Source organism: Azolla caroliniana, unplaced genomic scaffold (assembly GCF_043228905.1).
Source record: "Azolla caroliniana isolate FFs.n. ecotype wild unplaced genomic scaffold, voAzoCaro1.0.p SCAF_34, whole genome shotgun sequence".
NCBI lineage: Eukaryota > Viridiplantae > Streptophyta > Polypodiopsida > Salviniales > Salviniaceae > Azolla > Azolla caroliniana.
This window is the reverse complement of record NW_028230469.1, coordinates 176,019-203,265: the sequence shown is the minus strand read 5'-3', so window position 1 is coordinate 203,265 and position 27,247 is coordinate 176,019. Positions and strand designations below refer to the sequence as shown.

Below are 27,247 nucleotides of genomic sequence, written 5' to 3'. Positions count from 1 at the left end.
TTAAGGAGCGCATTGTCTTTTAAGAGCCTCTTGGTCTGCACATCATTATCATATCTAATGTATTTCAGGGTACATCACAAATTGGTTACTCTTGGATGAACTAGTCATGTGTGACACTAACATTGCTGGTGTATGCAATGCTATTGTTGTATATATGCCGGATGAACCTTGAATGTTTATCAGTTCAGAAGTGGCGAAGTAGTGGAGGTCACTTTTGAGAGATGAATGAATCTTCCAATTAAGGTGTTGTGAATGGAATATTGTCTATAAGTGGATTCTCTACATTGATTCAAGACTTGAAAGTGCCAGCATAGAATTGGACACATGAATGATTCTAGTGAAAGCTCACTTCAATGAAGTAGAAATCGCATTAAGGCTATTGCCCAACGGAAGTGTCTCGTAACACTGATCTGGTTGTTGCTGCAGATTATATGTGATGAAGTGGCCTGATTCAGATCTACAGGGTTGAGATATAAGTATTTCAAATAGACATGTTGTCGATTTCATGTTCCAGTGTAGTACGAGATCTGGTCAATGATTTCAATGAAAATTAGATATGCCTGTAATGAAAAACTAACGTGGATTAAAAGCAAAGAAAAATGGAATGCATCTGCAAGATTACTTACAGAGACTACCTAAGCAGATTTATTTATATTACCTGTCATCGAGCGACCTCTCAATGATAGTGAAAACTATGTTTCAATCACCCATTTGGGTGGGACCAGTGAAGCTTTGTCATACAGCATGTGCCCATAACTAACAGATTGAGGGAGATTGGATTCTATTAATTAGACCGTGCTTGAAGGCTCCATCATGACCAATGATCCCAACCAGAAGCAGCAGTAGACAAAATATTGAACATCCATTTGAAAGAGGCCTGAAATTCCAAGATAATGATCGTGAAAGAAATTATCTCTTCAAGAAGCAGGTTTAATTGAAATACTTTGTAATATTTTCCATGCACATGAACTCAGAACTTAACGGAAACACTTTCAATAATAATAGTGACGGCACATTGGCATTTAAGGATGATCAAGATAAAAAAATATTGTATGCAAACTTACCTTACAAAATCGAAAGATAAGAGTGTGAAACCTTGTTACAAGGTGGAGCTTCGCCTTGTACTATAGAGGTGGGGTAAGCATAATCATAAGAAAACACTGTGTAGAAATGTTCATGCACAAAAAAACCAAAACCGAAAACACTTGAAAACCAAAACTGAATTGTGAAACTACAGTTTTAATGGTTTAAATGTTTGGAAGTTTCTAAAACTGTTTGGTTTGGGCTTGGATTTTTTGTAATGGTTTCGGTTTAAACAGTTTTGTGATTCGGTTTATGTTTCAATTTTTCTAAACGGTTGAGTTTGACACTTTCGGACTGAACTATTGTTGATTGCTAATCAAACTCTACACATTATATAGGATTAGCTCAAAAAACTCATTTCTACACCATTCTTTTGCATCACATATTTAAGTTATAGACTAGATTAGCCGATTCAATGAATAATAAGAATTCCAATCTTAACGCAAAATACATTTGTCAAAAAAGATAAGCGAGTGCTTTAGTAAAACATAAAGAAGATGGAAAATAAATTCTCCACTAGTATACAGGAAAAAGAAAAAAAGGTATCATGTCATTTTTCTTGTGAGACTAAACCTCAATGCGAGGTGAAAGCAAAGAATGTAATGTTGAGATATTCCGAAGATGTAGACAATTGAATGGAGATTGTTTGAAGAAGCTAAATCCTTGAATTTGGCCTTGACCAAAGATCAGACAATTGTGAGCTATCTAACGGTTCAGGTGCTCAAGTTCTTTTGTTGCGGAGGAAATCAACATTGCTTAAGCTAGTCATGCAAAATCTACATAACCAGCCCAAAGATTTTCCAAAACCTTTGCAAGGAAATTTGGGTTTAAATTGTTGTGCATATTTTATCTATGAATGTTTTGTTTAGTAGGTAGCTCCATAATAAGTGTAATGTTGTTTTTTATTCTCCACCACATTGCGCACAACACAATAAAGCGATCTTTCTCTTTTGAAGATTCAACCCAATTGGAAGCAAACCCACTAAGCATATATTCATTTAATTAGTGGCACTTAGTAGTTAACATGTGATGGTAATATACCTTGTCACTTTGCGATTACAAGGGTCACATTTCCAAACACCATTTTATTGCCGAGATGCAAGAGAGGATGTCAATCACTTTGAAGCATTCCAACAAAGTGAACTAGCTCGGGCAAATTTTCTCCCTTCTTTGCCAACACCCGTATCTAGCCTCGTTGAATAGTGCGCGAGAATCCAGAAACCTTGATGTGGAGGATCGTCTATGTCATCTCCCAGAAATTCATGTGCTCAACATTTGCAAATTGTCATCGTCTTGACTCATCACCAGAAAGACCCAAATTTCGAGTTGGAGATATGACTTTTATGATGTAATGTAAAGACCACTAGGTCTTGCAACAAGTTGGATTATCAATGTCTCGGTCCATATGTAATCACTAACTAGATCAATGACGTTTTTCGTCTTGATATCCCTCCCCATATGCTTCTTCATCCAATGTTTGATGTATCACTCTGGGAACCTTATGCTTCGAACTCTATTCCATGTTGTGTTGTTCCTTGTCCACTTTTTATTGAGCTTGATGAAGGTCCAAAACATGAGGTGGAGACCATTTGGGACTCCAAGTTGTGCATAACAAATTGTATTATTTTGTTGATTGGTAGGGTTATATGCTTGTGGGGCAAACATGGAAACTTGTTGAGAATCCCACTAATGCCACAAAACTTGTAGCTTAATTTCATCGTCGATATCTAAATAAGCCAAGTCCTAGTTCGTGCATTGCGACTCGTGGAACTCGTCGACAAAGAAAGGGGATAAATTTATGAACATTTACCAAAACTCTAAACTCATGGTCATATATATTCATTGAAACATGTTCGCGTTCAGAAGTGGAAGGATCACGATCAATTGGAAGGATAAGGAATATTCCGTTTGATTTCAGGGCTTTTTTAACCATCTCACAAAGCATGTGATACCTGTATCACATGTCCTCAAAGACTCAATGGAAAAGCTTAAAATCTCCCCATGTCATAAAATTGAAAATTCACAAAATTAGGCAAATGTCACAAATTTACGTCATATTTTTTACCGTAAAATTAACAACTCATGTTGTTTATAAGTTATAACAATCAATATTCACAAGGAGCAATTGATTTAAAACAATTAACTTTTATATCATTCGAGTTCTTACAAGCTTATATTATTAACCATTCATGCCAAAAATACAATCAAGAGTTATTCCTCTCATAACAATCACTACTATAGAGCCTAGTATACAATGGTGACTCATCCTCCTCCTCATCAGATGTACTAATCAAAGCATTGTCTTCATCTAAAAGCAAATGTTGTATCTCCAAATCATGTGTAGAAGATCTGGTACGCCTTCGATCTAAAAAGCCTTGTAGACTTGGCAATTTCAAATTTATTATGTCTATTATTTACTTCCTTAAACATCCAACTTTTGTCAATGTAAAGTCGTACACAATGATATCCACCTCTTGCATGTCAAGGGTCTATGTGTAATGAATATTTCTCTTCCGCTTTCTATTTCCTCTTGACATTGGGCATTCTATCATCTCCAATGTATACTTGCCTGTAAATGCATTATTGCTTTTAGTGTTGTACCAATGCACCTTTGTAGACTTCATCTGATTTTGGTTTTCATGCATCACCACGTCCAATACTTTACCAATCTAAACTTGGTGCCCCATGTCATTGTCATTTGTAGGTATGGCAATTAATATTCCAACCTTTATTTCTTGTGTGTTTCCTTGCCAATGAGCTTTAGCTACTTTTGTCATCCTTGGTCCCACATAAATGTCTCGCTATTGTTGATGGAGCAAGTTGTCAAGATCCGCATTAGGTGCACGAGGTGGCGTTTGAGAATTAGGCATGTGTTGTATGGACCACGTAAATAGTATTTGCAAGGGCCAAATACCATTGAAGGAATTATCAATAATTTCTTGTTGATCACTAAAGAACATGTCCCACCTTGAGGTAGATTGTGGTACAACATACTTCTTTGCAATATCAATGTGCTTCCTTTTGTCCTGTAAGACTTGCATCCCAAAGTTCCTTTGTCCATCTACCAAGTCACTGTGCATTTCCTTTTTAGTCTCAATCGGCATTTGTTTTGCACCATAAACAATAGTTACAGATGGCATATGAAGCAGCAACTGGCAACCACCTTCTGGCTCCCACTATGGGGAAGATGAATATTGCTTTGCATGCAACAATGTACAACCACTTATATCATTTTTCTTTATCAAGAATACATTATTGAAGCTAATATTGTTTAGTTGGGCTAACACTTTCACATTCTTATCCCCGCCATCTGCTATGTATCTCTTAAAGTCGTATATCTCCTTTAAGTGAATCACATTCGGATATGGCGTATATGCATCACAAATGACATCAAATAACTTCGGTAATGTGAGAGCATCATATCGAGACAATTATCTACAGAATGTACTGAAAATTTGATCAATATGGTCATGTGTGTGACCAAGCAGAACGAAGTTAACGTTAACTTTCTTAAAAACTCCTTGTTTCACCAACATGCTCAAATATCCGAAGACAGTTGAATTCTTGTTCTCCCTAGTAGTGTTGTCCAATTGAATGCAGAGAACAGGGGGCAATGGGTGTCCCCAATTCATCAAAACCCTTTGAATCACAATAATTGTTAGGTTGGGGTTGTTGTGGACATTTGGGTAAGTAATGAAGATGTGAGGTTTAATTGTCCCATTATAACCCAAACAACCCACCAAGTGCATTTGAATTGGAGATTCGTCGTTGACATCTTTCGGAAGCCTCCTAAGGTGAGGCAAAACACGTCTTCTTCTGGTCCATACCATCAATCATGAGACACATATATTTCTCTGGTTTCTTCAACGACTTCTCTTTGTGATGCATCACTTTTTTCCGCTCTAGGGCTTGCGCTTCTCAATGGTCCTACAATAACTTTTTATTGATGTCCTTCTCCTTTGTTGTTTTGGCACCTTTAGCCATGCTCTTCAGGTTTGCACAAATAGACCCCATGTGTACTTTCCGAAGTATAACAACATTAGTGAATTGTGTTGATCACAATCTGGTGAATTGATTGTAAGTGACATATTTATCACTTGATGTTAACATATCCGATCTGTAGGCATCATATACTTCTCTTCGTGTGTAATTATATGAAAGATGCAACCAATGGGCCCAACCTTGGAAATTTGGTGGGCCGTTGTCGTGAAGATCCGTCACTACGCGCGGATCGTGAGGCGGAACCGCCGGGGTTCTGGACCGGAAGGATTCAAAGTCGGTACAAGCTTTGGCGCAAGTTTTGGCGAGAAAGTACTTAAGATAGATTGGGAAAGAGAGAAGTTGAGATTAAACGATTGAGAGAGATTGATTGAACTTTTATCTTTGGATTAAAGAAACAAGTTACACGATCAATTTGATAACGAATTTCTTCTTCTTAATTTCATAACAAAAAAAAACGTGTTTTTTCTCCTCCCCCTTCCTTCTTTTATAGATGCTCTCATGCATATGATGCATGTGAGGGTACAAGACATGCATAAATTGCATGTTTGCCATTTGGCGCTTATGTATTACATGTGGTGCATGATAACCATGTCACTCATTTTAGCTCTCATGTATGAGAATTTACATATAAAAGTACAATGATAGAAATATAAATTCAACTAAATGGCATGGTTTAATGGTAAGCCAATTGACTCCTAACTCGGAGGTGCAAGGTTTGAATCCTTACTTGCCCTCCTTGTATATGTATATATATTTATATATTTATTTATATAGTCGTCGGTTCGTCGGATGCCGTCGCCGGTTGCCGTCGGATACCGGTGCCACCAACGGATGTCGTCACCTCACCGGCGTCGGATGTCGTCGGTTACTGGTGCCTTGCCGGATGCCGTCGGATGCCACCGGCTCCATCGTCGGTCCGGTTTTGGTTGGCCAAAACCCTTTACGAGTAGCTAGCCCACCCCCACTCTTAGTTCAAGTTACCTTGAACTCACTATGCTCCACACATAGACACAAAGATAATAGCTTTTGCTCTGCCTTATATATGGTGACAGCCGTATTTGTCATGCCTATGTGGGATATCTCACAATTTTCTCTTTTCCTTTCACAAACTTTATACCCTTATTTCTTGACATTTAGTTGTTCGTTTCTCGTGTAATAAAGTGCATTCGAAACCTCCATCATTTTGTACTTAGATACTAAATTTATTTAAAATGTTATCTTCACAATTATTGTATTATGTGATTCATACTCGATTTTGTACGTTTTATGGGATTTTCACACTATTGCCGAAAATCTTCATGACACCGCGAAAACACTGCAGTTGTTATCTTGGGGGTTTTGGTGGCCCCAACCCCTGAAATTTGTCAAAGAATTTATCAAGACGTGTGACGTTTGTGCCTGCTCCAACACGGCTCACCATCGTCCATATGGCCTTCTCCACCCGCTTCCACTTCCTAGTCGACCATGGGCGTCTCTCTCGATGGCCTTTATAACCGACCTCTCTCAGGTCGGTGGCCATGACATGGCGTTAGTGATCGTCGATCGGTTTTCGAAGATGGCTCACTTTGTCCCATGCTCAAAAACCACTTCGGGGGAGGAGAGGACGGATCTTTTTCGGAAAAATGTTGTTCGTCTACACGGCTTACCTGAGGATGTCACCTTTGATCGAGGTCCTCAATTTATCTCCCACTTTTGGCGACGACTTTTGCAAACATTTGGGACTTATGTGAACTTGACAACAGCCAAACCGAAAGAGTCAACCAAATCCTTGAACAATACCTCTGGTGTACAATAAGCTACCAATAAGAGGATTGGGTGGACTTCCTTGCCATGGCTGAATTTGCCTACAATAATAGTATCCATGCATCCACTAAGGTTTCCCCATTCTTTGCAAACTATGGGTTCCACCCTCGTTTCAGCACTTCCATTCCTGCAATTTTCGTCAATCTGTCAGCAGAGATATGTGCCCGCAGTTTACAAGATGTCCATTGTGACCTCTCCCTTGAGTTATGTGTTGCTGGAAAACAATATCAGGATCACGCTAACCGTCATCGCTTGGCCGCACCACCCTTTGCACTCAGTGGCATGGTTTGGTTGCTACGCTGCCACATCTCCACCACTTGTCCCTACACAAAGCTAGACTACAAAAAGCTAAGCCCCTTCCGTATCATAGAGTGAATCAACCCAGTTGCATTCCGGTTAGCGCTACCCCCAACATTTAGGATTCACAATGTTTTCCATGTCTCTCTCCTTGAACTATACCATCCTTATACCATCCTTATGGAATTCCGTAACGACAACCTCCTCCACTGCCACCCGTGGAATTATCGACAGGGGAGGAGTACGAGGTTGACAAGATCCTCGACTCCCGCTTGTGGTGACGACGACTTCAATATTTGGCCTTATGGAAAGGTTACCCCATTTCGGATGCCACGTGGAAACCCGTTACACATTTACAAAATGCTCACGTGACAATTCGAGCTTTTCATCAATTGTACCCATAGAACCCGGTCACGGATCTTCGGAGGCGGCCTAAGGGGGAGGATAATGCCATAGACATATGCCACACCACGGTGGAAGGTATGAATTGAACCAAGACCTCCTGGTCTCCATTGGGCAACCCTACCAACTAAGCTACATCCTTGTATTAAAATCCAACTTCATGTATGGTAGATTGAACATTGGAAGTTCCTAGCTTGCATGCATTCTCTATTCCTAGCTTGCTTACATGCATTCTCTTTTCCTAGCTTGCATACATGCATTCTTTATTGCTAGCTTGCATACATGCATTCTCTATTCCTAGCTAGCATACATATCTCTACCTTCTTGCATAAATACTCAGGTGCACCTTGATTCTAATTAAGGTCAGTTATAGAATCATAAGTCGAGCTCTTGTTCTTTCTCTCTCTCCTAGTTCTTAGTCTCATCTAGATTCTACTCTATTATACTCGTCCGTGACAAACCTAACCATTGAGGAAGCAACAGATGACATGAAGTTGTCTCTATGGAGAACGATGCAAGGAATTAAGGATGAGCAACTACTTGTGTCTATTTTGTCACAGGTCGTGGCCAAAGAGCTTAGCCTAGAAGCAATGGTCACTGAGCATTTGCAAACAGTGAAGTTGACCAATTGATACTACTGGATGATCCATGTACAATAGTAGTGGATGAGTTGTGATTGCATACAACAATGCAGTTACAGGACAACCTTGCCATAATGATTTGGCTAAGCTCCATGATTCACCCTCGATACTGCATGAAGATGTGCTAGACTCATAAAGCCAATAGATTACTTGAGACATTTCGGATCAAATCCTAGGTTGACCATTGTGGTTGCCACAAAATCCCATTGGATGGTGTCAAAGGCCTTTTCAATGTCAATTTGCATGAGCAATACATCTTGTTTCGTGTATTTGGCATCCTCTATTCCAATATAGGCATTAGCAATATTATCTATAATCTGCCCTCGAGGAATGAATCCATACTGGTTTACGTGGACGCCTCCCAACAAAGTGTCCTTAATACGATTATCAATTATCTTTGCAATAAGTTTATAGATCATTGGCATGAGAGTGATTGGTCGCCAATACAAAAAAGATTCACACAGTTTCTTTTTGGGTATTAATTTGACCAAACCTTCTTACCATGGGACGGGCATATCCCATTGTTGCCAAGCATTATTTGCCATGGATAGGATTAAATCCTTAAGGACATCCCAAAATTCTGCAATGAACTCTAATATAATACCATGCCAACCAGACGCTTTGCCTTTCCTGAGGCCCTTCCAAGACTCCAAAAGCTCCTCCATTGTGAATGTTGCATCCAAAGCAATAGCTTTATCAACACAAATAGTGGGTTGAACTAGTGACAAGAATGTATCTTTGTCCTATTTAACTACATCTATAACAACTACATTGTTCTCAAAGATGTGCGAGAAGTGAGTTACACATTCCTTGGCTATGTCAAGTCAGTTTGTAGTCCACAAACCATCACCAATTTTGATGAATTTAATGGATAATTCCTTTTGGCGTATAAGATGCAACCTTTTGAAGAAGGATTTAGAAGAGCATCCTTTGTCTTTCAATGGAAACTGTCTTGACCTAACTTGCCATTTTTCTAATTTATTTTTGTCACGTAGCATCAATGTGTGTTTGGCCATACACAATGCATCCTCTTCATGTAAAGTCAAAGATCTTCTATGTGCTAACCCTGTTAGGGCTTGACAAGTAAATTTGGCTTGTTGAGTGCAATCTCTCTGTCTTCAAACATACCACTTCCCATACTCTTGTATTATTGTTTGTAATCTATGTATAAAATGTACCCACTCTATATCAACATCTATGTTGACTTCTACTTAAAGAGGATGTATTATGTCATAGACCATCCTCTTGAAGAGATCATGCTTGAGGTAGTTGTTGATAATGAGCATAAATCTCTTCCTTTGGAGATGCACTTCATAGGAATGATTCCCAAAATGAAGGTCTAGACAGACAACCACATCATCTGACAACTACAAAGCATGGTCTATATGCATTGTATATGTGAAATTTTCATACTAACTAGCATGCAACAAATACCATCTATCAAGCCTTGCATAGTATGAGGAGTTGGTGGTGTGATGAAAGGTAAACCCATGAACATGTGGGTGTGCCATTTTCCATAAATCAACCCAATCCAATGAGCTTTGCATATTACACCACTGACCTTGTTCCTCTCTCAACATATGTGAGTGCCCACTAGTGTTATCACCTGCATTTGGAGAGTTGTTGAAATCTCCACATATAAATGCATGTTGTGGCCATGGATAAGCACAAATGTCTTGCCAAAGTAAAGCTCTATCCCTTGTGGCATTCGGGGCATATATTCCAACAAAATCATATGTCTCGCCATTTATCATTCATTGCACAACCATCCACCTCCCACGTTGATCATTATAGGCAACCGTAGGATTTAGCTCATGTTTTATGACGATAAGCACTCCAAATGTTGTACCTTGATCTTTATAGAATATGTCAAAACCTCCAAATGAACCAACTTGACCATTGAATTCAACTTGTTTATGTTCTTGAACACAAATTACATCGGCTTGAGAAGAGGTAATATAGTTCCAAAATAGTTTCCCCCCTGTTCTAACACTCAGTATATATATGGTCCTCTATGCTCGGCGCTTTACAACTGTTTCTCCTTAATACTCGGCTCCCTTTGTTCGACTATTAGTGCTCGACTCCCTTTGCTCGTTTGACACAGTGTCCCACTTGTCCCACCGGTTAACACCTACCACTCAAGGACTAAGCACATATAGAGGAGATACCATTGGCTTAAGTGTCGAATACAAGTGTATAATGGACGTATTCACACTATCCCTTTGTATAGCTTAAGTTTGGGCCATTTGTGTAATTAGCATAAATGGTAGTTGCCCTAAGTCGGTCACTATATAAAGTGACATTGTAACCTCTTTTGAAAGGTTGGTTGTATTATTGTTTCTATTGAATAGAAAGACTCTTTTGTGTGTGTGTCTCTCTCTCTCTCTCTCTCTGTGCACGATCTTGGAAACTGTCATACGCAGGTTTCAACCAGAATCGAATGCTTCTAGATCTTCCGCATTGACGGCCTTGTCTCTACAACATTTGGTATCAGAGCACAGCGTTCCTCAACCCGCTGTCGGCCGTCGTCCCAGCCTGCACAGCGTTCGGTTTCTTGCGTCATTCGAAGAAGGGAGAAGAAGAAGAAAAACGAGGCTTGCATCTCATCGCGTTAGATCATCTTCGCTTGGAGTAAGCCAGCCGGTTGTACTCTGTTCCTTGTGATCGTAACCGCTCGAGGTGAAATCCCCTTGTGCAACATTGACACGATCGTGCTCCACTCGGTTAAACGGCATCCGAAGAGGTCATCAAACGCTGCTCACCGCTCATTGTAACCACTCGGTGCAGATCGGTCTCAAGACAACAACCCCAATTCGTGCTTCATCTGGCTGATTGACATTCGGGAGGATCAGTTGGATCCGTCTCTCTCGTCGCTGCAGTCACCCGAAGCAGAATCGGTCCAGACAATCGGTTTCAATAATCGGTATTTGGCATATATATTCGGAAGCGAACCGGGCTCACTCCGACTCGGCAACATTCGGGAAGACCAGTCAGTTCTGTCCCTCAAGTTACCGGAGTCAATTCGAGCAAGTTCAACAATACATATATCCGAAGCCGAACCGACTCGGGTTCAAATCCGACTAGAACGATATCGGGTGAGCCAACCGGCTGCACTCCAACAAGGTTCGTAGTCAACTCCGAACCGAGCTTCGTCAACCGAAACCAAATTTGATGGCATCAACATCCGGCTCGTCAGAAATGAGTCTACGAAAGTTCGATGGATCGAACTTCAACTTCTGGAAGGAGCAGATGCAGGACTATCTCATAGTCAAGGGGCAAATCGATCCCATCGAAAATGAAGAACCTCCAGAAGGATACAAACCAATTGAGTGGCAGAAGCTGGACAGAATCGTCCGCGCCACGATTCGGATGCACCTATCGGAATCGGTATACTTTACGGTGCAATCGTGTACGACAACATTCGAACTGTGGAAAACACTGTCGGACACCTACGAAAAGAAGGTCGCTGCAACAAAGATGTTTCTGATCCGGCGCCTCTACAACTTGCGGATGAAAGAATCAGATTCGGTTCAAGCACATCTCAATGAGTACGAAAGCATAAGCTCCCAAATCTCATCTCAGGGGACGGCAATCGAGGATGAACTCAGAGCGATGATACTCATGAGCAGCCTTCCCTCATCATGGGAAACTTTCGTCACAACCGTGTGCAATGCGTCAACCACGGCTGTTAAATACTCCGAAGTCACGAGCGCAATCCTGACAGAAGCAGCTCGGAGAAAGTCTTTCGCCAAAGACTCAACAGACGACGCTTATGTAGTACAAGGTTCGACAGACCGATCGAACATACGAGGAAGAGATTCCTCACGGCAGCCGAACAATCAGCGAAGACGGAGCCAGTCACGGGATAATCGAATCTGCAACTATTGCAAGAAACCCGGACACATCAAAGCCGACTGCCGCGCACTCAAGAACAAGAACGACAAGTCTCAGAAATCAGACAAGAAGAGTGGCCGGCATGAGGAGATCAATTACGTCAGCTTCTCAGCTGATGTGCTACCAAACGACCCGAATATACTATCAATCGAAAATCCAGTCGGATCAGAAGTTCTGCTCACGACTGAAGAATCGAGCACATGGCTCTTAGATTCGGGCGCGTCATTTCACGTGACTCCTCATCGATCCCAATTTCGGCAATATATGATCCGTCACTCCGACTCAGTTCGAGTCGGCAACTCGCAACACTGCGACATCATTGGAATCGGCACAGTAGAGCTCAATCTTGCAGGTGGCTCTACACTTGTACTTCACAATGTCCGACATGTACCCGAGCTCTCAAGGCCATTGATCTCAGTCGGACAACTAGATGAAGACGGCATTCGTGCCGGTTTTTCTTCGGGAGGGTGGACACTCCACAGGGGGAACCTCCTGCTTGCTAGAGGACCCAAGATACACTCACTGTATCCGTTACATGTTACGCTCAGAGAGGGTAACCTGTTTTTGGTGGATATTCCTGTGTCATCACTATGGCACAGAAGATTAGGACACCTCAGCAAGGCCGGCATTACGCATCTATCTAGAGCCGGATACATCCCTAAACTCTCCTTCTCGGACCATCAATTCTGCGAACATTGCCAGTATGGCAAACAAGCAGCCGCATCACACCCGACATCAGCACCAAGAGAAACGAGACCTCTCGATTTAGTCCACTCGGACGTCTGTGGCCCAATGCCGCATCAGTCTCTCGGCGGTGCCTCTTACTTCGTCAGTTTTATTGACGATTCGACTCGAAAGGTGTGGGCTTATCCAATTCGCACCAAAGATCGTGTCTTCTCGATCTTCTCCGATTGGCTCGCTATGGTAGAAAATCAAACTGACCGAAAACTGAAATGCTTTCGGACCTACAATGGGGGAGAGTTCAAATCAGAAGAATTCGTCAAATTCTGCCGACAACGCGGCATCCGACGTGAATTTACGGCACCATACAGTCCGGAGCAAAACGGGATTGCAGAACGCATGAATCGGACAATCCAAGACCGGATAGTTTCCATGCTCCAACACTCCGGACTGTCGGATGGCTTCTGGGCAGAGGCTCTACTCACGGCAGTACACATAATCAATATGTCGCCAAGCAGACCTCTAGGACTTCAAATTCCTCAGGAACTATGGATCGGCAGTAAGCCGAATTACGACAAGCTGAGGATCTTCGGATGCGAGGCGTACGCCCTCATTCCGAAAGATGATCGCCGAAAACTTGCACCTCGGTCCAGGAAATGCATTTTCCTTGGATATGGATCAGACGGCGAAATGGGATACCGACTCTGGGACCCCGAACGCAGACAAATCGTTCGAAGTTCGGACGTTGTGTTCAACGAGTCGGCTATGAATCCATCAGTCAAAACACCGATCGAAGTCCGAAGGGTAACATTTTCCGATGTGCCGACCCTTCAAGAAGGCCCCGCTCTTAACACACGGTCAGCTTCACGGGTAGCTGAACCTTGCACTACCGACTCGAACAACTCCGACTCGGCACAGCAGAATAATTCGCTTTCGGACCATCCGACCTCGATACCCGATGCGACCAGTCCAATCATACCTCGACGATCCGAGAGACTGTCGCAACCTCCGGAGAGGTATTCTCCGGGAATTTTCTTCACCGACGCCGGCGAACCGACGTCTTACGAAGAAGCATCGACATCTGTCGATTCAGCCACCTGGCATCTGGCGATGGAGTCGGAAATGCACTCCATTCGGGCAAACAAGACTTGGGACCTGGTCGAATTACCTAAGAATCGACGTGCTCTTCCTTGCAAGTGGGTTTATCGACTAAAAGAGACGTCTGATTCGACCACCCCAAAGTACAAGGCCAGATTAGTTGCGAAGGGCTTCCGACAAGAATATGGCGTCGACTTCGACGAGATTTTTTCACCAGTGGTGAAAATGACAACCCTTCATTTTCTACTCGGCGTAGTGGCAGCCGACAACTTGGAGCTGATTCAGCTAGATGTCAAAACAACCTTCCTCCATGGTGATCTTGAAGAGGAAATTTATATGGAGCAGCCAAAAGGCTTCGTGGCAACTGGCCAAGAACATCTAGTCTGCCGGCTCAGGAAGAGTCTATACGGCCTCAAACAGGCACCGCGACAATGGTACAAGAAGTTCGATGACTTCATCCAATCGATCGGCTTCTCAAAAAGCGATGAGGACCATTGTCTCTTTACCACCACAGCTCAAGATGGATCACCCATCTTCCTCATCATTTACGTGGACGACATGCTAATTTCTGGACGCCACGCGGGCGAACTTGCCGATCTCATTCGGCAACTGCGGTTGAAGTTTGCCATGAAGGACCTCGGTCCGGCACGACACATACTTGGCATGAAGATTATTCGGCACCGCGATAAAAGACATCTTTTTTTGTCTCAGACCGACTATATCGGACGTGTCTTGGAACGCTTCAACATGCAATCAGCCAAATCTGCTTCAACCCCGCTCCCCATGAATCTTCGGCTCTCTCAGCGAGACTGCCCGACATCCGGCCCGGAGGGGGATGATATGAAGTCGGTACCGTATGCACCGGCAGTCGGCTCCCTTATGTACCTGATGGTCGCGACACGGCCTGATATCTCTCATGCCGTAGGAGTCGTTAGCAGATTTATGCACAATCCTGGCCGATCGCATTGGAACGCAGTCAAGCATGTGTTCAGATATCTGGCTGGCACAAAAGACCACGACATTCTTTTCGGTCCGAACCGAACCTCAGGCGTAGTCGGTTACACCGACTCGGATTTCGCCGGCTGTATAGACAGTCGGAAATCAACAACTGGATACTGCTTCAAATTCGGCAATGGAGCAATTTCGTGGAAGTCGAAACTTCAGGAGTGCACAGCGACCTCAACGACCGAAGCAAAATATGTAGCTGCGTCCGACGCTGCAAAAGAAGCTTTGTGGCTCGGCCGGCTGGCGCACACGTTTCCGCAAGTCGACCATGACTCGGCCCCAGTTGTCTATAGCGACAGTCAAGGTGCTGTTGCCCTGTCGAAAAATCCGGTTCACCACAACGCCTCCAAACATATCGACGTTCGATATCACTTCGTTCGGGACTGCGTCATTTCAGGGAAAATCGGTCTAGAGAAAATATCCACAACCGACAATGTCGCAGATGGAATGACCAAGTGTCTTTCGGCAGACCGCTTTCGGTCTCTTCGGCATCAGATGGGCGTAACGACAAACCAGTCCGGTTAGAGCCGGACACAGCGCAGGATGGTTTCCGACAACCGACATCAGTTCCTTAATGATCGGCTTCAACTCTTCCGACCCGACTAGTCCGGTCTTCTGCCTTCGGACCCTGCCGACTCGAACAAAACTGATATGTCCGAGAACATAGGTTTATACCTGTAATCTTAGATAACCCATGTATACGCCCATTACGGGGGAGTGTCGAATACAAGTGTATAATGGACGTATTCACACTATCCCTTTGTATAGCTTAAGTTTGGGCCATTTGTGTAATTAGCATAAATGGTAGTTGCCCTAAGTCGGTCACTATATAAAGTGACATTGTAACCTCTTTTGAAAGGTTGGTTGTATTATTGTTTCTATTGAATAGAAAGACTCTTTTGTGTGTGTGTCTCTCTCTCTCTCTCTCTGTGCACGATCTTGGAAACTGTCATACGCAGGTTTCAACCAGAATCGAATGCTTCTAGATCTTCCGCATTGACGGCCTTGTCTCTACAACATTAAGGAGAGGGTAGAAGAAAAAGATTTTGCTCTGGTAAAGATCCACACGGAGGAAAACGGATCGGATATGCTAACGAATGTGTTGTTGGTAGAGAAGTTGAACACGTGTTGGCAAAGGGTCAGACTAACAAAGTACCCCATACTAGAGTGAAAGGGGGGTTTATTAGGAAATAGGTCCCTCTGGATGGGAAGAGAGTACGAGCTGGATTGGAGTTTGAAGAATGAGAACCTGGTGTAAAACGAGAACTGGATCAGATGGGTTTGAAGGAGAGACCTGGACAAGAGACCAGATCCGGAGCAGGACTGGCTGGAAGACATTTGGTCGGATATGGAGAGGTATCTGAAAGTGATCATATTTGTAAATATGTTTTGGTGCGCCTACAACTCGTTATATTTGTAAATAGTCCATAGTATGTATTAGTATAAATACATCTAGGGCAAATCATTATGAGAGAGTTGTAGTAGGATTAGTGAGTGTAACTAGTGTGTAGGAGAGAGAGAAAGAGAGTTGTAACTCTTGTAGCCGTCTGTGGATGAAGACGAACTCAAGGTTGTTGCCTTGGAGTTTCTTGTTGTATATTCCTCCCACTATAGTAATTACTCGGAGTTTGTGGACTCCCATAGTTTTTCCCTTTTAGGGTTTTCCACATGAAAAGATCTTGTGTCTCTATACTTTCTTTTCTTGTGTCTGATTGTCTTGATCTCTGCGTCTCTCATTTGCACGTGTTGACCGGTTGTGGCCGGCTTCATATTCCGCAATATTCATAATAGAATACCATATGCAACAAACCAATGTCGGAAATCGAAATTTTGGTGGCAAAGTGGTGTCAAAAATCAACGAAAAAGTAGCTAACCAAGCAAAGGGGAATTTAGAGCAATTATGCATGAAAAAGGATGGGAAATGAAGAGAAAGAGATGCCATTGAGAGAGAGAGAGAGAGAGAGAGAGAGAGAGAGAGAGAGAGAGAGAGAGACATTAGTAAGGTTGCCTAATGGCCAGGAGGTGGTGGATTGAACCCCTAAATTCTAGGGTGGTATCTAGTGAATTGAGAGATATGTATGAAGTAACATAAGAGAGGTGAGAAAATTGGTTTTGAACCCAAGACGTAGTAATTGTAGTGTAACAACTTACCACTTGGGTAAGCTAATTACGATAAAAAAGAAAAAAAGAGAGACTATATTTATAAAAAGTAGATACATAGATTGATAAGAGAGGGCTCTTCTCTTCATATTTGCACCAAAAGGAATTTCCCATGAGAGTTTTAAATAAATATGGGAATATTTATAACTATAGGAAAATTTGGGCCTTCATTCTGACATTTTTATGGAATAAATGCATGTCAAGATTGGTAAATTGTTATTGAATCAATGGTAAGAACGAACATGAAAAAGCAACACTTTGTTATGCCCTTAGTGTGTGCAATACGACAAACAATGTACATGAAATGTGGGGTACTTATCTAGCCATTAGGTTGAATGCATTGGCTTATAATTTATTCGCAATCAACAACCTTGTGGTGGGCAAATCATTTCTAAATGAGATATATGGTCTTTCGTTCAAATGGAATAATAAAAACTCAACATTAAAGATGCAATTGGAAAAAGGGCAATGTAATTTTTATCTCTTCATAAGGTATTGTCATCCACATTTGCTTATACTTGTTGAAACTATCTAAAATGGAGCACCAAAATCTTTAAGACCAAGATGACAATATTATAACTTTTTGTCATGCGAGCGAGTAGGGCATCTTCTTGAGTGTGAGTCAATAATTGTTGTTGTTGTTTTTACAACTCTCATATGCAATACCGACTTAATCCAACTAGGTTCACGACCAAAGGTCATTGTCAACTAAGGCATTATGTATGCAAGTTCAAGGGTACTTGTCGGTCATCAAAGAGCAGCTCATTCTATGGACATCTCGCAAGTTGCAACGAGTGGGATATGAGGTTTCGTGAATCATGACTATACATACATACATATTAAGATTAACATCCATTCCATCTCTGGCTCGCTCTCCTTTTTAAGACTTGAACTCTTTTTAAGACTTGTCCTTCTAACAACAAAAATGTGCTAAAACCCTCCCTCCCCTCCCCTGCTATTTCAAAGAAACAACTTCTTCTCGTTGGATTGGAGGCTGGAGCCCTAAAACCCTACACCCTCCCAATTCATTCCATCTCTCTGTCTTACCTCCCCCGCTAAGAGAAAGGCAATGCCACTCTACTACTATCTTTTGCCGAGGAGGGATGTAGGATCTTGTCTGTAGCAGCACAAGAAGCCGGACGATGCTCTAGCTCCTGCAGTTCCTCGCCATAGCAGAAACGGAGACAGGCTGACAGCGTTCACAACCAACTCTTCATTTTAGTGCATCCATGTAAACCTTTTTCTTTTCTTTTTCTTTAGTGTACTCGAAAAAATGGAATATAGTCTTCTTCATTAGATTTGCCTAATGTACGCTGCCTCAATAAAATGTTATGGTGAATGCATAAGCCCCAGGTTTCATGATTCACAACTGCTCCACTTAAACAGGAGTATTTTTTCTATTAGCGCGTACACCCGATGGCTGCCACTGAAAGAAGGTGATCCTCTGCTCCACCCAAAGAGAATAACATAGTATAGAAGTAGCAGCACTAGCTCATTATAGACCTAGGAAGATAAGGATGGAAAAAGCTCACGCGACCTAAACTTACCATTTGAAATATGCTTTCTTTTCTTTTGCAGAGTGGGTTCAGTTAGGAGGGGTATGACACTGCTCGGCAGAATTCCAACTGCCCCCAAACCCATCAATTTGCCCAGTCAAAGGTGAAATTTGATAGATCCTTTGTTTTTTCATAAGAACGAATTTGGGTTTGTTTTACACTTAATATGGAATTTGCTGTAGGTTGGAGAATCAAGGACTGGTACCAGAAGTGAATATTGTGCCAAAGTATGTTATTTATCTGAGTCTTCTCCCTCAAAATCTTCTTAATATTCGTTTTCGTAGTAATTATAACTTTTATTGATAATGGTAAGATATTTTGTTTACATTTTCAAACACGTATTCTTTCTCAAACCTTTGTAATATCTGTAACTTTTTAGATTTTATTGTCGAGATACATTGTTTACATTTTCAGCGATGTTTGACATCGCAGGGGCACATTTAGTTGGGGCAGTACAAGTCGATTGGCTTGTGTTAGTGGAAACATTGGTAAAAATGGGATGGGTGCAAAGGCAGAAGGTATTGTGGCTTCAAAGAAGGAAGGAGAGAGATGTGTGGTTGAGAAGTCCACCTGCCACTCGTCGACTGAGAGCTATATCTCACCCCCTTCTTCTGCTGGTATTAATGGATCTGATGTTGCCAGCAACATATCTTTCAATTCCGTAAGTTCTGAATCTTGGGATGATGGTATAAAGGTGTATCCTAGATCCACTTCAGACAGTGAATCAGGATGCTTAATTAAGAATGTGAAGCACCTGATTCAGTCAACCTCGGGTGCAGAAAATACTGGAGATGGTTTGGACAGCACAAAAAAGGTATGGATTTGTACAGCTATGCCTAACCCATTGGAGTGTGGCTATGTTAAAGATGTTTTCTGTTAAGTGCAGCCCATTTTCCAGTCCAAAATTGTTCTCATGTATAGTCCTTCTCTGAGGAGTGCAGTTGGAAGACTCCTCAAAATCTCAGGCATATTCTTCTAGTCCTGTCAATACATTGGTGCAAAGAAATGAACAAGTTTCAGATCCACCACTAGATTCAAGTGAGTCTTTCTGCTCTTACATAATCTAAATCATTTTGATGTTTCACTTATTTATTGGATGATTTATTCCTACAGGCAATGATGGAGGGAAAAGAGGAGACGCCAAACCACACCCAGGCTGTAGTGCCTCCGCTGATGATGACAGTAATCGCTCTCCATTATTAGGGCCTGGTGTTCCTCTTTCAGGCACTCAAGGGATGCCTTGTGGACCTGGGGCTCCTTTTCCCCAGCTTGACGGATCTTACAGTATGACAGGCATGCCAATTTACAGTGGTGCGAAAGATAAGGAGATAGTCTTCATCCACATGTATGAACATCCTGGTTTTTATGGAGGCTACTTTCCTTACTCAGGATTCCCGGAGAATTATGGCAGGCCCGTTATGTACGGGCAGTTCCCTTTGCAATTTGGACAAATTGAGCATTTTTTTGTCCCTGGACATGGGATACTGGATGGAGGGTCACAAGTATCTGTTCCCTTCTTTGTTGAACAACCTGCGTTTGCACCATATGCACATGACACTCGTGAGGATCATTGGGCATATCGGAATTTCAGGGATAAAGACTTCCACTGTGGTGAGGTTGAAATGCCCCCAATGATTTCGTCTGCCTTCGGAACAAGGCCTCCTTTATCTAATTATGGCATGCAAAAGAAGGCAGGGAGAAGGAAGACTACAGATCAAAGTGGTAAAGGATTTTCTGCAAAGTCATCCACTTTTATGCCATTGCCAGAGAAGAGAGTTACATTTTTGACAAAAGCGTCTCGTCATGAAGTAATCATTAACAATTTCCATGAAGAAAGTCAAGATAGTGTGACTGAATCAGCAGTAGTGTCACTTAATTCAAATGATGACCATGCACAGAGAAGATCACGAGCGGTCCCGGGTAAGATTGCTGAAGGTGAAACCATAATAAATGATGCTGCAGATATCCATAAGCTACCAACCTCTAACAACATTGATCTACCTCAACCAGATGATATGCATACCCCAGTTGGAGAAGTAAGCTCCAAGAACGTAGTATCCTTAAAAAAGAAGCCATGTTCTGCAGCATTAGAAACTGTAGAATCTCATCTGCCAGTGTTACCTTCCATTATGTCAGCATTGGATTCTTCAGCGGAGGACAAAGACTCATGTAGGATCCCATCTAAACTAGAAAGTTTTAATGCTAGTGCTAGAAATTCATCTATTTCTTCTACTGATTGGCTGTATCCTGCCTCATCCGCCAGCTCAAAATCGGATGCCCAGTCTGAGGACCCAAAAGACAAAACTGTCAGGGAAATGAACTGTTTTCATGATAGAGTTGGCTTTGTATCCTACAATGATGCAGTTGAGAATGCTAAGATCCAGGAATCTTCACATTATGCCATGAATGATTTTGGACAAAAGAAGAATGATGCTTTGGACAAATGCTTAAAGCAATGGAAACCAAGGGGGACTGGTGTCTCGGATGGAAATGGCAGTATTAGGCGACGGTGCAAACAATTTACTGTGAAGTCTCAAATGGGCCATACAATATTTGTGCCAAAAGTAAAAAAGGCTATAAAAAATAGGATTAAGAACAATAATAGTGATGATCTTTCTAATATACAGAACTCTAGTACTGAAGTTCTAATACCTCAATCAACTAGTTGTTGGAATAATGGTGTTTCATCAGGCAAGTCTTTAAAGGAAGCTTATGGCTCTACGTCAGCAACAACATGTACACTCGCTAAAAAAACAGTTGATGATATTACCTTATTTGAAGACAGTAAAACATATAATGACACTTGTGGATCTACTCCAGGAACATTAGGTACACTGCCTGAAAGAGCAGTGAAATCTATGAGCTTTGCTAAGGAAAAAAATTCATCTAAGCCTAGTCGATTGCACATTACAAAGTTGAAGGAAGCTTGTGGTTCTACATCACGTATGTCAGGTGAAAGAGCATTGAAAAACACTGCTCTGTCTGAGGATAGTCAATTGTCAGTGCCTGGTCATTTACACAGTAAAAAAGCTAAGGAAGAGTGTGGTACTACACCAGGAACAGCAGGTGCACTATCTGTAAGGTCAGTGGAAAACACTGCCTTAGCTAAGAATGCTCAATCAGCTATGCCTAGTGGTTTCCACAGCACAAAGTCTTCAGGTTTGTTGGTTCCTGATAACCAAGCTAGGAATATGAAGTGGAAAAAGGTCCATAAAACTGGAACAAATGATTTCCATAAAACTGCATCAGAACAATTGATAAAAAGTGAGGGGCAAAGCAAAAATACAAGAAAAGATTCTGGAAAAGAAGGAAAATGTACTTTTAAGGATCTCAAAGGGTCAGAGCTACTGTCTAGTCTGGAGACCGATAATGGGAAACAAAGCTCCGAACGGTATTCTATACGAATTACACAGAGCAAGAAAATCTTCCTACCAAAAGTGCAGAAGCTTTTGAACCATAACCATGTTGACATACATGGGACAGACATTCCCTCGATGGCAGAATCCTCCACTGAAATCATTTTGCCACAAACAGATATTTTAGAAATTAACGTGGATATTGAAAATCCAGAAGAGATTTATGAAGAAATGTTCTTGAGCGAGGCAGAGAGTAAGATTACTGGTGCTGAAAGTGAGGAGAAAGACGTCAAATTGCTGGCTTATAAAACAGATAGTTCTTTGTGTACAGGTAATGCAAAGGCAGTCCTGAAAACTGCTGCCAGCATCTGTCAGGACAAAATAGCCAAACCTGGTAAAAGCCAAGAGCACTCTGAAAATCAAATGGAAAATAAGATTCATGAATTTGCTGCTTTTGTAGCTGGTTTCAATGATATCATTGTGAGACCTAGTAAAAGTCAAGAAGACTTAAAGAACCAGAAGAAAGGCGGATGTGAGCAAAGAATAGTGCAGAAAAAACCTAGTTCTGCTGTACTTGAATCCAGTAAAAGTTGGAAACATTTAAAGAATCCTGTCAAAGTGCGTGAACAAGAACAAAAAGGCACGTGTAACAGATTTTCTGGAGAGGGGATATTAAAAGTGCCCAATACCATGCCTAGGAAATGGAAAGTCAAGCAACAGAATGAAACTAATCTGGGTTGTAAAGTATTCATGCCAAAGACTTTAAAGCAGAATAATGCACCCAAAAACTCCAGGGGCTGTGTCATGGTGTACTCTCCAGCAAAATCCAACATTGAGGCTGGATCAGTAGGTAAAACAGAACTACCTGTGTCAGATAGTTCACACCCTGTTATCTCTCTGAATGTAACTGGTTTAAAGGATGAAAAAAATGCAGTTTCATTATCCACTTCCACCAAGAAACACTTGGAGAGTCATAAGATGAAAGATTCTGCACATGAATTGAAGAGTGGATTCCACAAACATCAAACAGAATGGAGACCAAAAATGCATTTGTCATGCATGTCAAACAAAACAGCAACATGAGCTGCTCAAGCCAGCACTTGGCAGGAGGGATTTAAATTAAAAATGCATCAGTGGCCAACAAGATCCAAACATTTTTGAAGGCATAGACGAAAATAATATTAGTAATGCGGCATAGGCATTCCTTAATAGAGTATCTAGCTTCATGCAGTAGTTGAGGTCCGGCAGGAACATTAAGGTATCTATCTATATACTTAGGCTAGCTATTCTGTTTATTTAGTCTTTTTGTGATATTGGGCCCTAGATGCAGTGATGCATGATGTAAAGCAGCAATAGAACTGGGTAAAGCTTATTATGACCCATGTGAGCTGGAATCTAGAAATTGTATATTCTTAAATAATAGGGTACTTGAGCTTTCCTCACAATTTAGGGTATTAATATAGATGATTGTTTAGAGTAAACTGGAACATTCAAGTTCAAGTTACTTGGTGTTGAGGGTTTGATATTTAGATGATAGTTCATATTTGTAGCAATTTAGCAATTTTAACTAAGTTCATGGTTTTCCTTGTTCTTTAATGTCTATATAGTGAAATGTTTTTCCCCTTCTGGTGTATCTTGAAACCAGCATTATCAAAGACGTTAAACATGACCTCTTCATATCATTACAGCTATAGTTATCTTTGATGATTTAGGACAAATTTCCCATTAGGGATAGAAGAACTGATGGTGGTTGATAATTTAGTATAGTTGATGTTGGAGTATCAGGTGGATTGGCCTACATTTATTGGGCTTGCATCACGCTGTTCAATCACTCATTTTGTAAATTGGTGATTATAAATATTAGTATTTGCTGATCAGATAGTTCTGACTTCCTGCATAGTCACGATTGGCTGGTTCAGTATCGGTATGCTTGTTGGTCATTTTAGAATGGCATGAAGCCTGGCTTGTTGGTCATAAGAATTTGTTAAACTGGCTTTTGTCCTCTTGTTGGTAATTATAACTAATTCTGTGCTGAAACGTCCTATACACTATTTGAGGGAATTAAAATTCCTGGCCCTTGACAAAGGTATGACAAAAGATATTTGAGTTTCTTGTCTCATGATGGTCTAGCTAGGAAAACAGAGGTGGAAATGGTGTCCTAAAAACTGGCCTTTTTGGAGCAAGAGAGTGGGGAACAAATCTCAACAGAAAATTTGGTTAAGGGTGTTTCTTTGTCTTGGATGTCTCAAATGTATTTCTTATAACATTCACAGGGGAGAGTTATTGAGAGCCTTTTTATAACATTCATTATAATTGGCCTTGAATTAAGATCCAAGTGTTATTTGTTGCAACTTTGTTTATTTGCGATTGTATTTCAAGAAATAAGAATATCTATTGTATTATATTTTGTTAGCATGCCTTACTTACCTCGCTGATGTTTCATTGGTTTGCAAATACGACCCTAATGAAGGCATCACATAGTGAAGCTTCTTCACATATAATTTCTTATTCATTATTACCAGGTAGGTTACTCTAGACGTTGCAACAAAACATGTCTATAATACATCTACAAGCTCATCTACACTGACAGAGAAAGATAAAAAAACCAGTCATCTTTCATTCTCTCTCTCTCTCTCTCTCTCAACTCACACACATCCTTCATTCTGTAGCAGTTAGCAGTTTCCCATACACGAAACACTCCAATCAAGGTAAAGTAGGATCTATGCCACAAAATAGATGGTATGATGAGGATTGTAGGTGCTTACATCGACAACTTACAATATCGCAACTCAGTGGTAGTATTACCTCAATACAAGCTCGTAAAGAAATGCGCAAGATGACACGTCGTAAGAGACGAGCATGGGAGGCATCCCAATATTGGGAACTCTACCACATGCTTATGAGTAGCGATTGTGCCACTGCATGGAAGAGATTACGGGAACCAAGACCATAAACACCCATCGAAGATCTCGAAACTTGGCACACTTATACAGAGAGACTTTACCACATCCCAAACCAACCACCCATTCCAATGCCTTCTACACCCCGACCTACTGTGGGGACACTCTTCACGACCTCTAGGGTCACGAAGGTCATAAAGAAATTACAACCATAGGAAGTCCATGGACCACACAGGATTGCGAGCAGAACACATCATATACGCGAGAGAGTGCCTAGCTCCCTTGCTAACTCTAATCTTCAATCGTGCCCTCGTAGAGGGTTTTCCACCACAATGGACCATGAACACAGTGGCCCCCATACATAAAGGGGGGGACCTCATGGACCCAAATACTTATAGGACCATTATGATAGGTCATACCCTTGCTAAATTATATGGTGCAGTAATGGAGGCAGAGCTTAACGAGTATATGGAGACCTTAAATCTTCGTGCACCTGGATAGGCTGGCTTTAGACGAGCCTTCTCCACTATTGACCATATCTTCACACTTAGAGCTTAATTGACCAGACTAAGGCTCGCAAGAAGAAACTATATTGTTGTTTTGTGGACTTCTGCAAAGCCTTTGACACGGTCCCTAGAGAGCGGTTGTTTGATAGGCTTAAGAGCTTGAGGATACTAGATGACATGGTTTGGGCCATCTACGCACTATATGAACAAGTGTCCGGGTGTGTTCGATGCCCAGGCGGCATATACGATAGTTTCACTAGCACTATTGGTGTAAAACAAGGTTGCCCCTTATCTCTGACTCTTTTTGGGATCTACATTGATGAGATCACAGATTTTATTGCTCGTAAGGGAGGCAATGGAGTAGTCCTTGGGGATACGCAGGTGCGTATCTTGCTCTATGCAAACGACATAGTTTTGCTCTCTGAATCCGAACACGACCTACAAAGGCACCTTAATGCCTTAGATGACTTTTGCACACAACAAGGATTGGTAGTGAATCTAGGGAAAACTAAAGTCCTTATCTTCCACACGTCGACCCAAGTTAGAGCTAAGTGTCACCTAACTATCTCCCATAGCCCAGTTGAGGTGGTTGGATCATATGTCTATCTCGGAGTCACTTTTAGTGCCCGCTTAGGTAAATTTTCGATGACACAAGCAGCGAAGGATAGACCAAGAGGACATGCATCCCTCTCACTCCTCGAGAGACAATGCCACCAAGCATACTTCCAAGAGCCACGAACTAAAGGGTGGCTCTTTGACTCATTAGTGACTCCCTCTCTCATGTATGCATCAACGGTTTGGGCCCAAGGACTACCATCTTTCATGTGGATGCAATTAGAGAGACCATTGGTGATGATGTTATCACGCCAACTCCGAAGCAAATCGTCGGTCCCACATGACATTATTAGGGCTGAGTTCACTCTACCCCCTATGTTAGTAGAAGCACTTTTTCAACCGGTAGTCTTTATACACAGGATACATAACCAACCACTTGATAGAATATCCCACCAAGCCTTTAAGGCTTCTCGAGCACTGTATGAGTCCGGCTATACTAGCTCATGGTATGGCATGATGGTGAGTTGGCTTCTTGCCAACGGTCTAGACATTACTAACTTCCCCCCCCTTAAGTACGACCACACGACTGATAACACTTTAATCTCTCATGAGGACCGTAATAAAGTAATACGCCAAGAAATATGGCAAATTTATACTCGGTATAAATGGATCACCCCACTAGAGCCACTCCCATCTAAAATGTCGTACTATAAGGAACACTTTATGCACTTCTCTGAGTTAGGTTTTATCACGCGCCCAAAATATCTAGATGTATTCTTACCACATGCACTAAGGGTTGCCATTGGTCAACTTAGAATATCATCTCACCAACTTGAGATTGAGAATGGACGTACTAATGGAGTCCCTAGGGAGGAAAGGATATGTAGGTTATGCCACATAGAGATAGAGGATGAGTACCATTTTACATGCAAATGCCCCACCTATGCCGAGATAAGGGCAAAATACCAAGACATACTTGGTTCCTCTCCCACCCTCCCTAAACTATTAGATACACTAGATATAAAGAAATTAGGTAGATACATCTTAGAATTGAAACAACACAGAGAGAATAAATTACAAAACGTTGATAATAATGTTACTAATGTTTACCAACATATAACAAATGAAGTTTTTCAGGAACAGGGGGAGACAATGAATGTCGACACACTTGCACCACTCGGACTTTTCCTTGATGAAGCAGAAAATCAAAGAAGAACCAAACGCCCTCGGATGTCGGGTTTCAAAGCAACTCGACGAGATGTAGAAGCAATAAAGAAAATAAGGGAGCGTGAACTACACTGCCTAGAA

The 27,247-nt window shown here is 41.7% G+C and overlaps 1 protein-coding gene across 1 annotated transcript; it reads left to right on the top strand.

Moving 5' to 3' along the window:
• The first annotated feature begins 18,280 nt into the window (after window positions 1-18,280).
• On the top strand, window positions 18,281-23,569 carry LOC147849549 (uncharacterized). The gene is made up of 7 exons (XM_087337410.1): window positions 18,281-18,297; window positions 18,414-18,502; window positions 18,645-18,725; window positions 18,805-18,849; window positions 19,055-19,436; window positions 19,564-19,660; window positions 19,736-23,569. Exons 2-7 carry the CDS (start codon window positions 18,483-18,485, stop codon window positions 23,059-23,061), a joined length of 3,951 nt encoding a protein of 1,316 aa, XP_087193536.1. The 5' UTR covers window positions 18,281-18,297; window positions 18,414-18,482; the 3' UTR covers window positions 23,062-23,569.
• The last annotated feature ends 3,678 nt before the right edge of the window (window positions 23,570-27,247 follow it).

What these genes read in the sequence shown, in the direction of transcription:
- LOC147849549 (XM_087337410.1), top strand. Translation starts at nt 18,483, where the DNA reads ATGGCTGCCACTGAAAGAAG. An exon ending in GAAGTGAATATTGTGCCAAA is followed by an intron (nt 18,850 to 19,054) that starts GTATGTTATTTA and finishes TTGACATCGCAG; the next exon opens with GGGCACATTTAGTTGGGGCA. An exon ending in AGATCCACCACTAGATTCAA is followed by an intron (nt 19,661 to 19,735) that starts GTGAGTCTTTCT and finishes TTATTCCTACAG; the next exon opens with GCAATGATGGAGGGAAAAGA.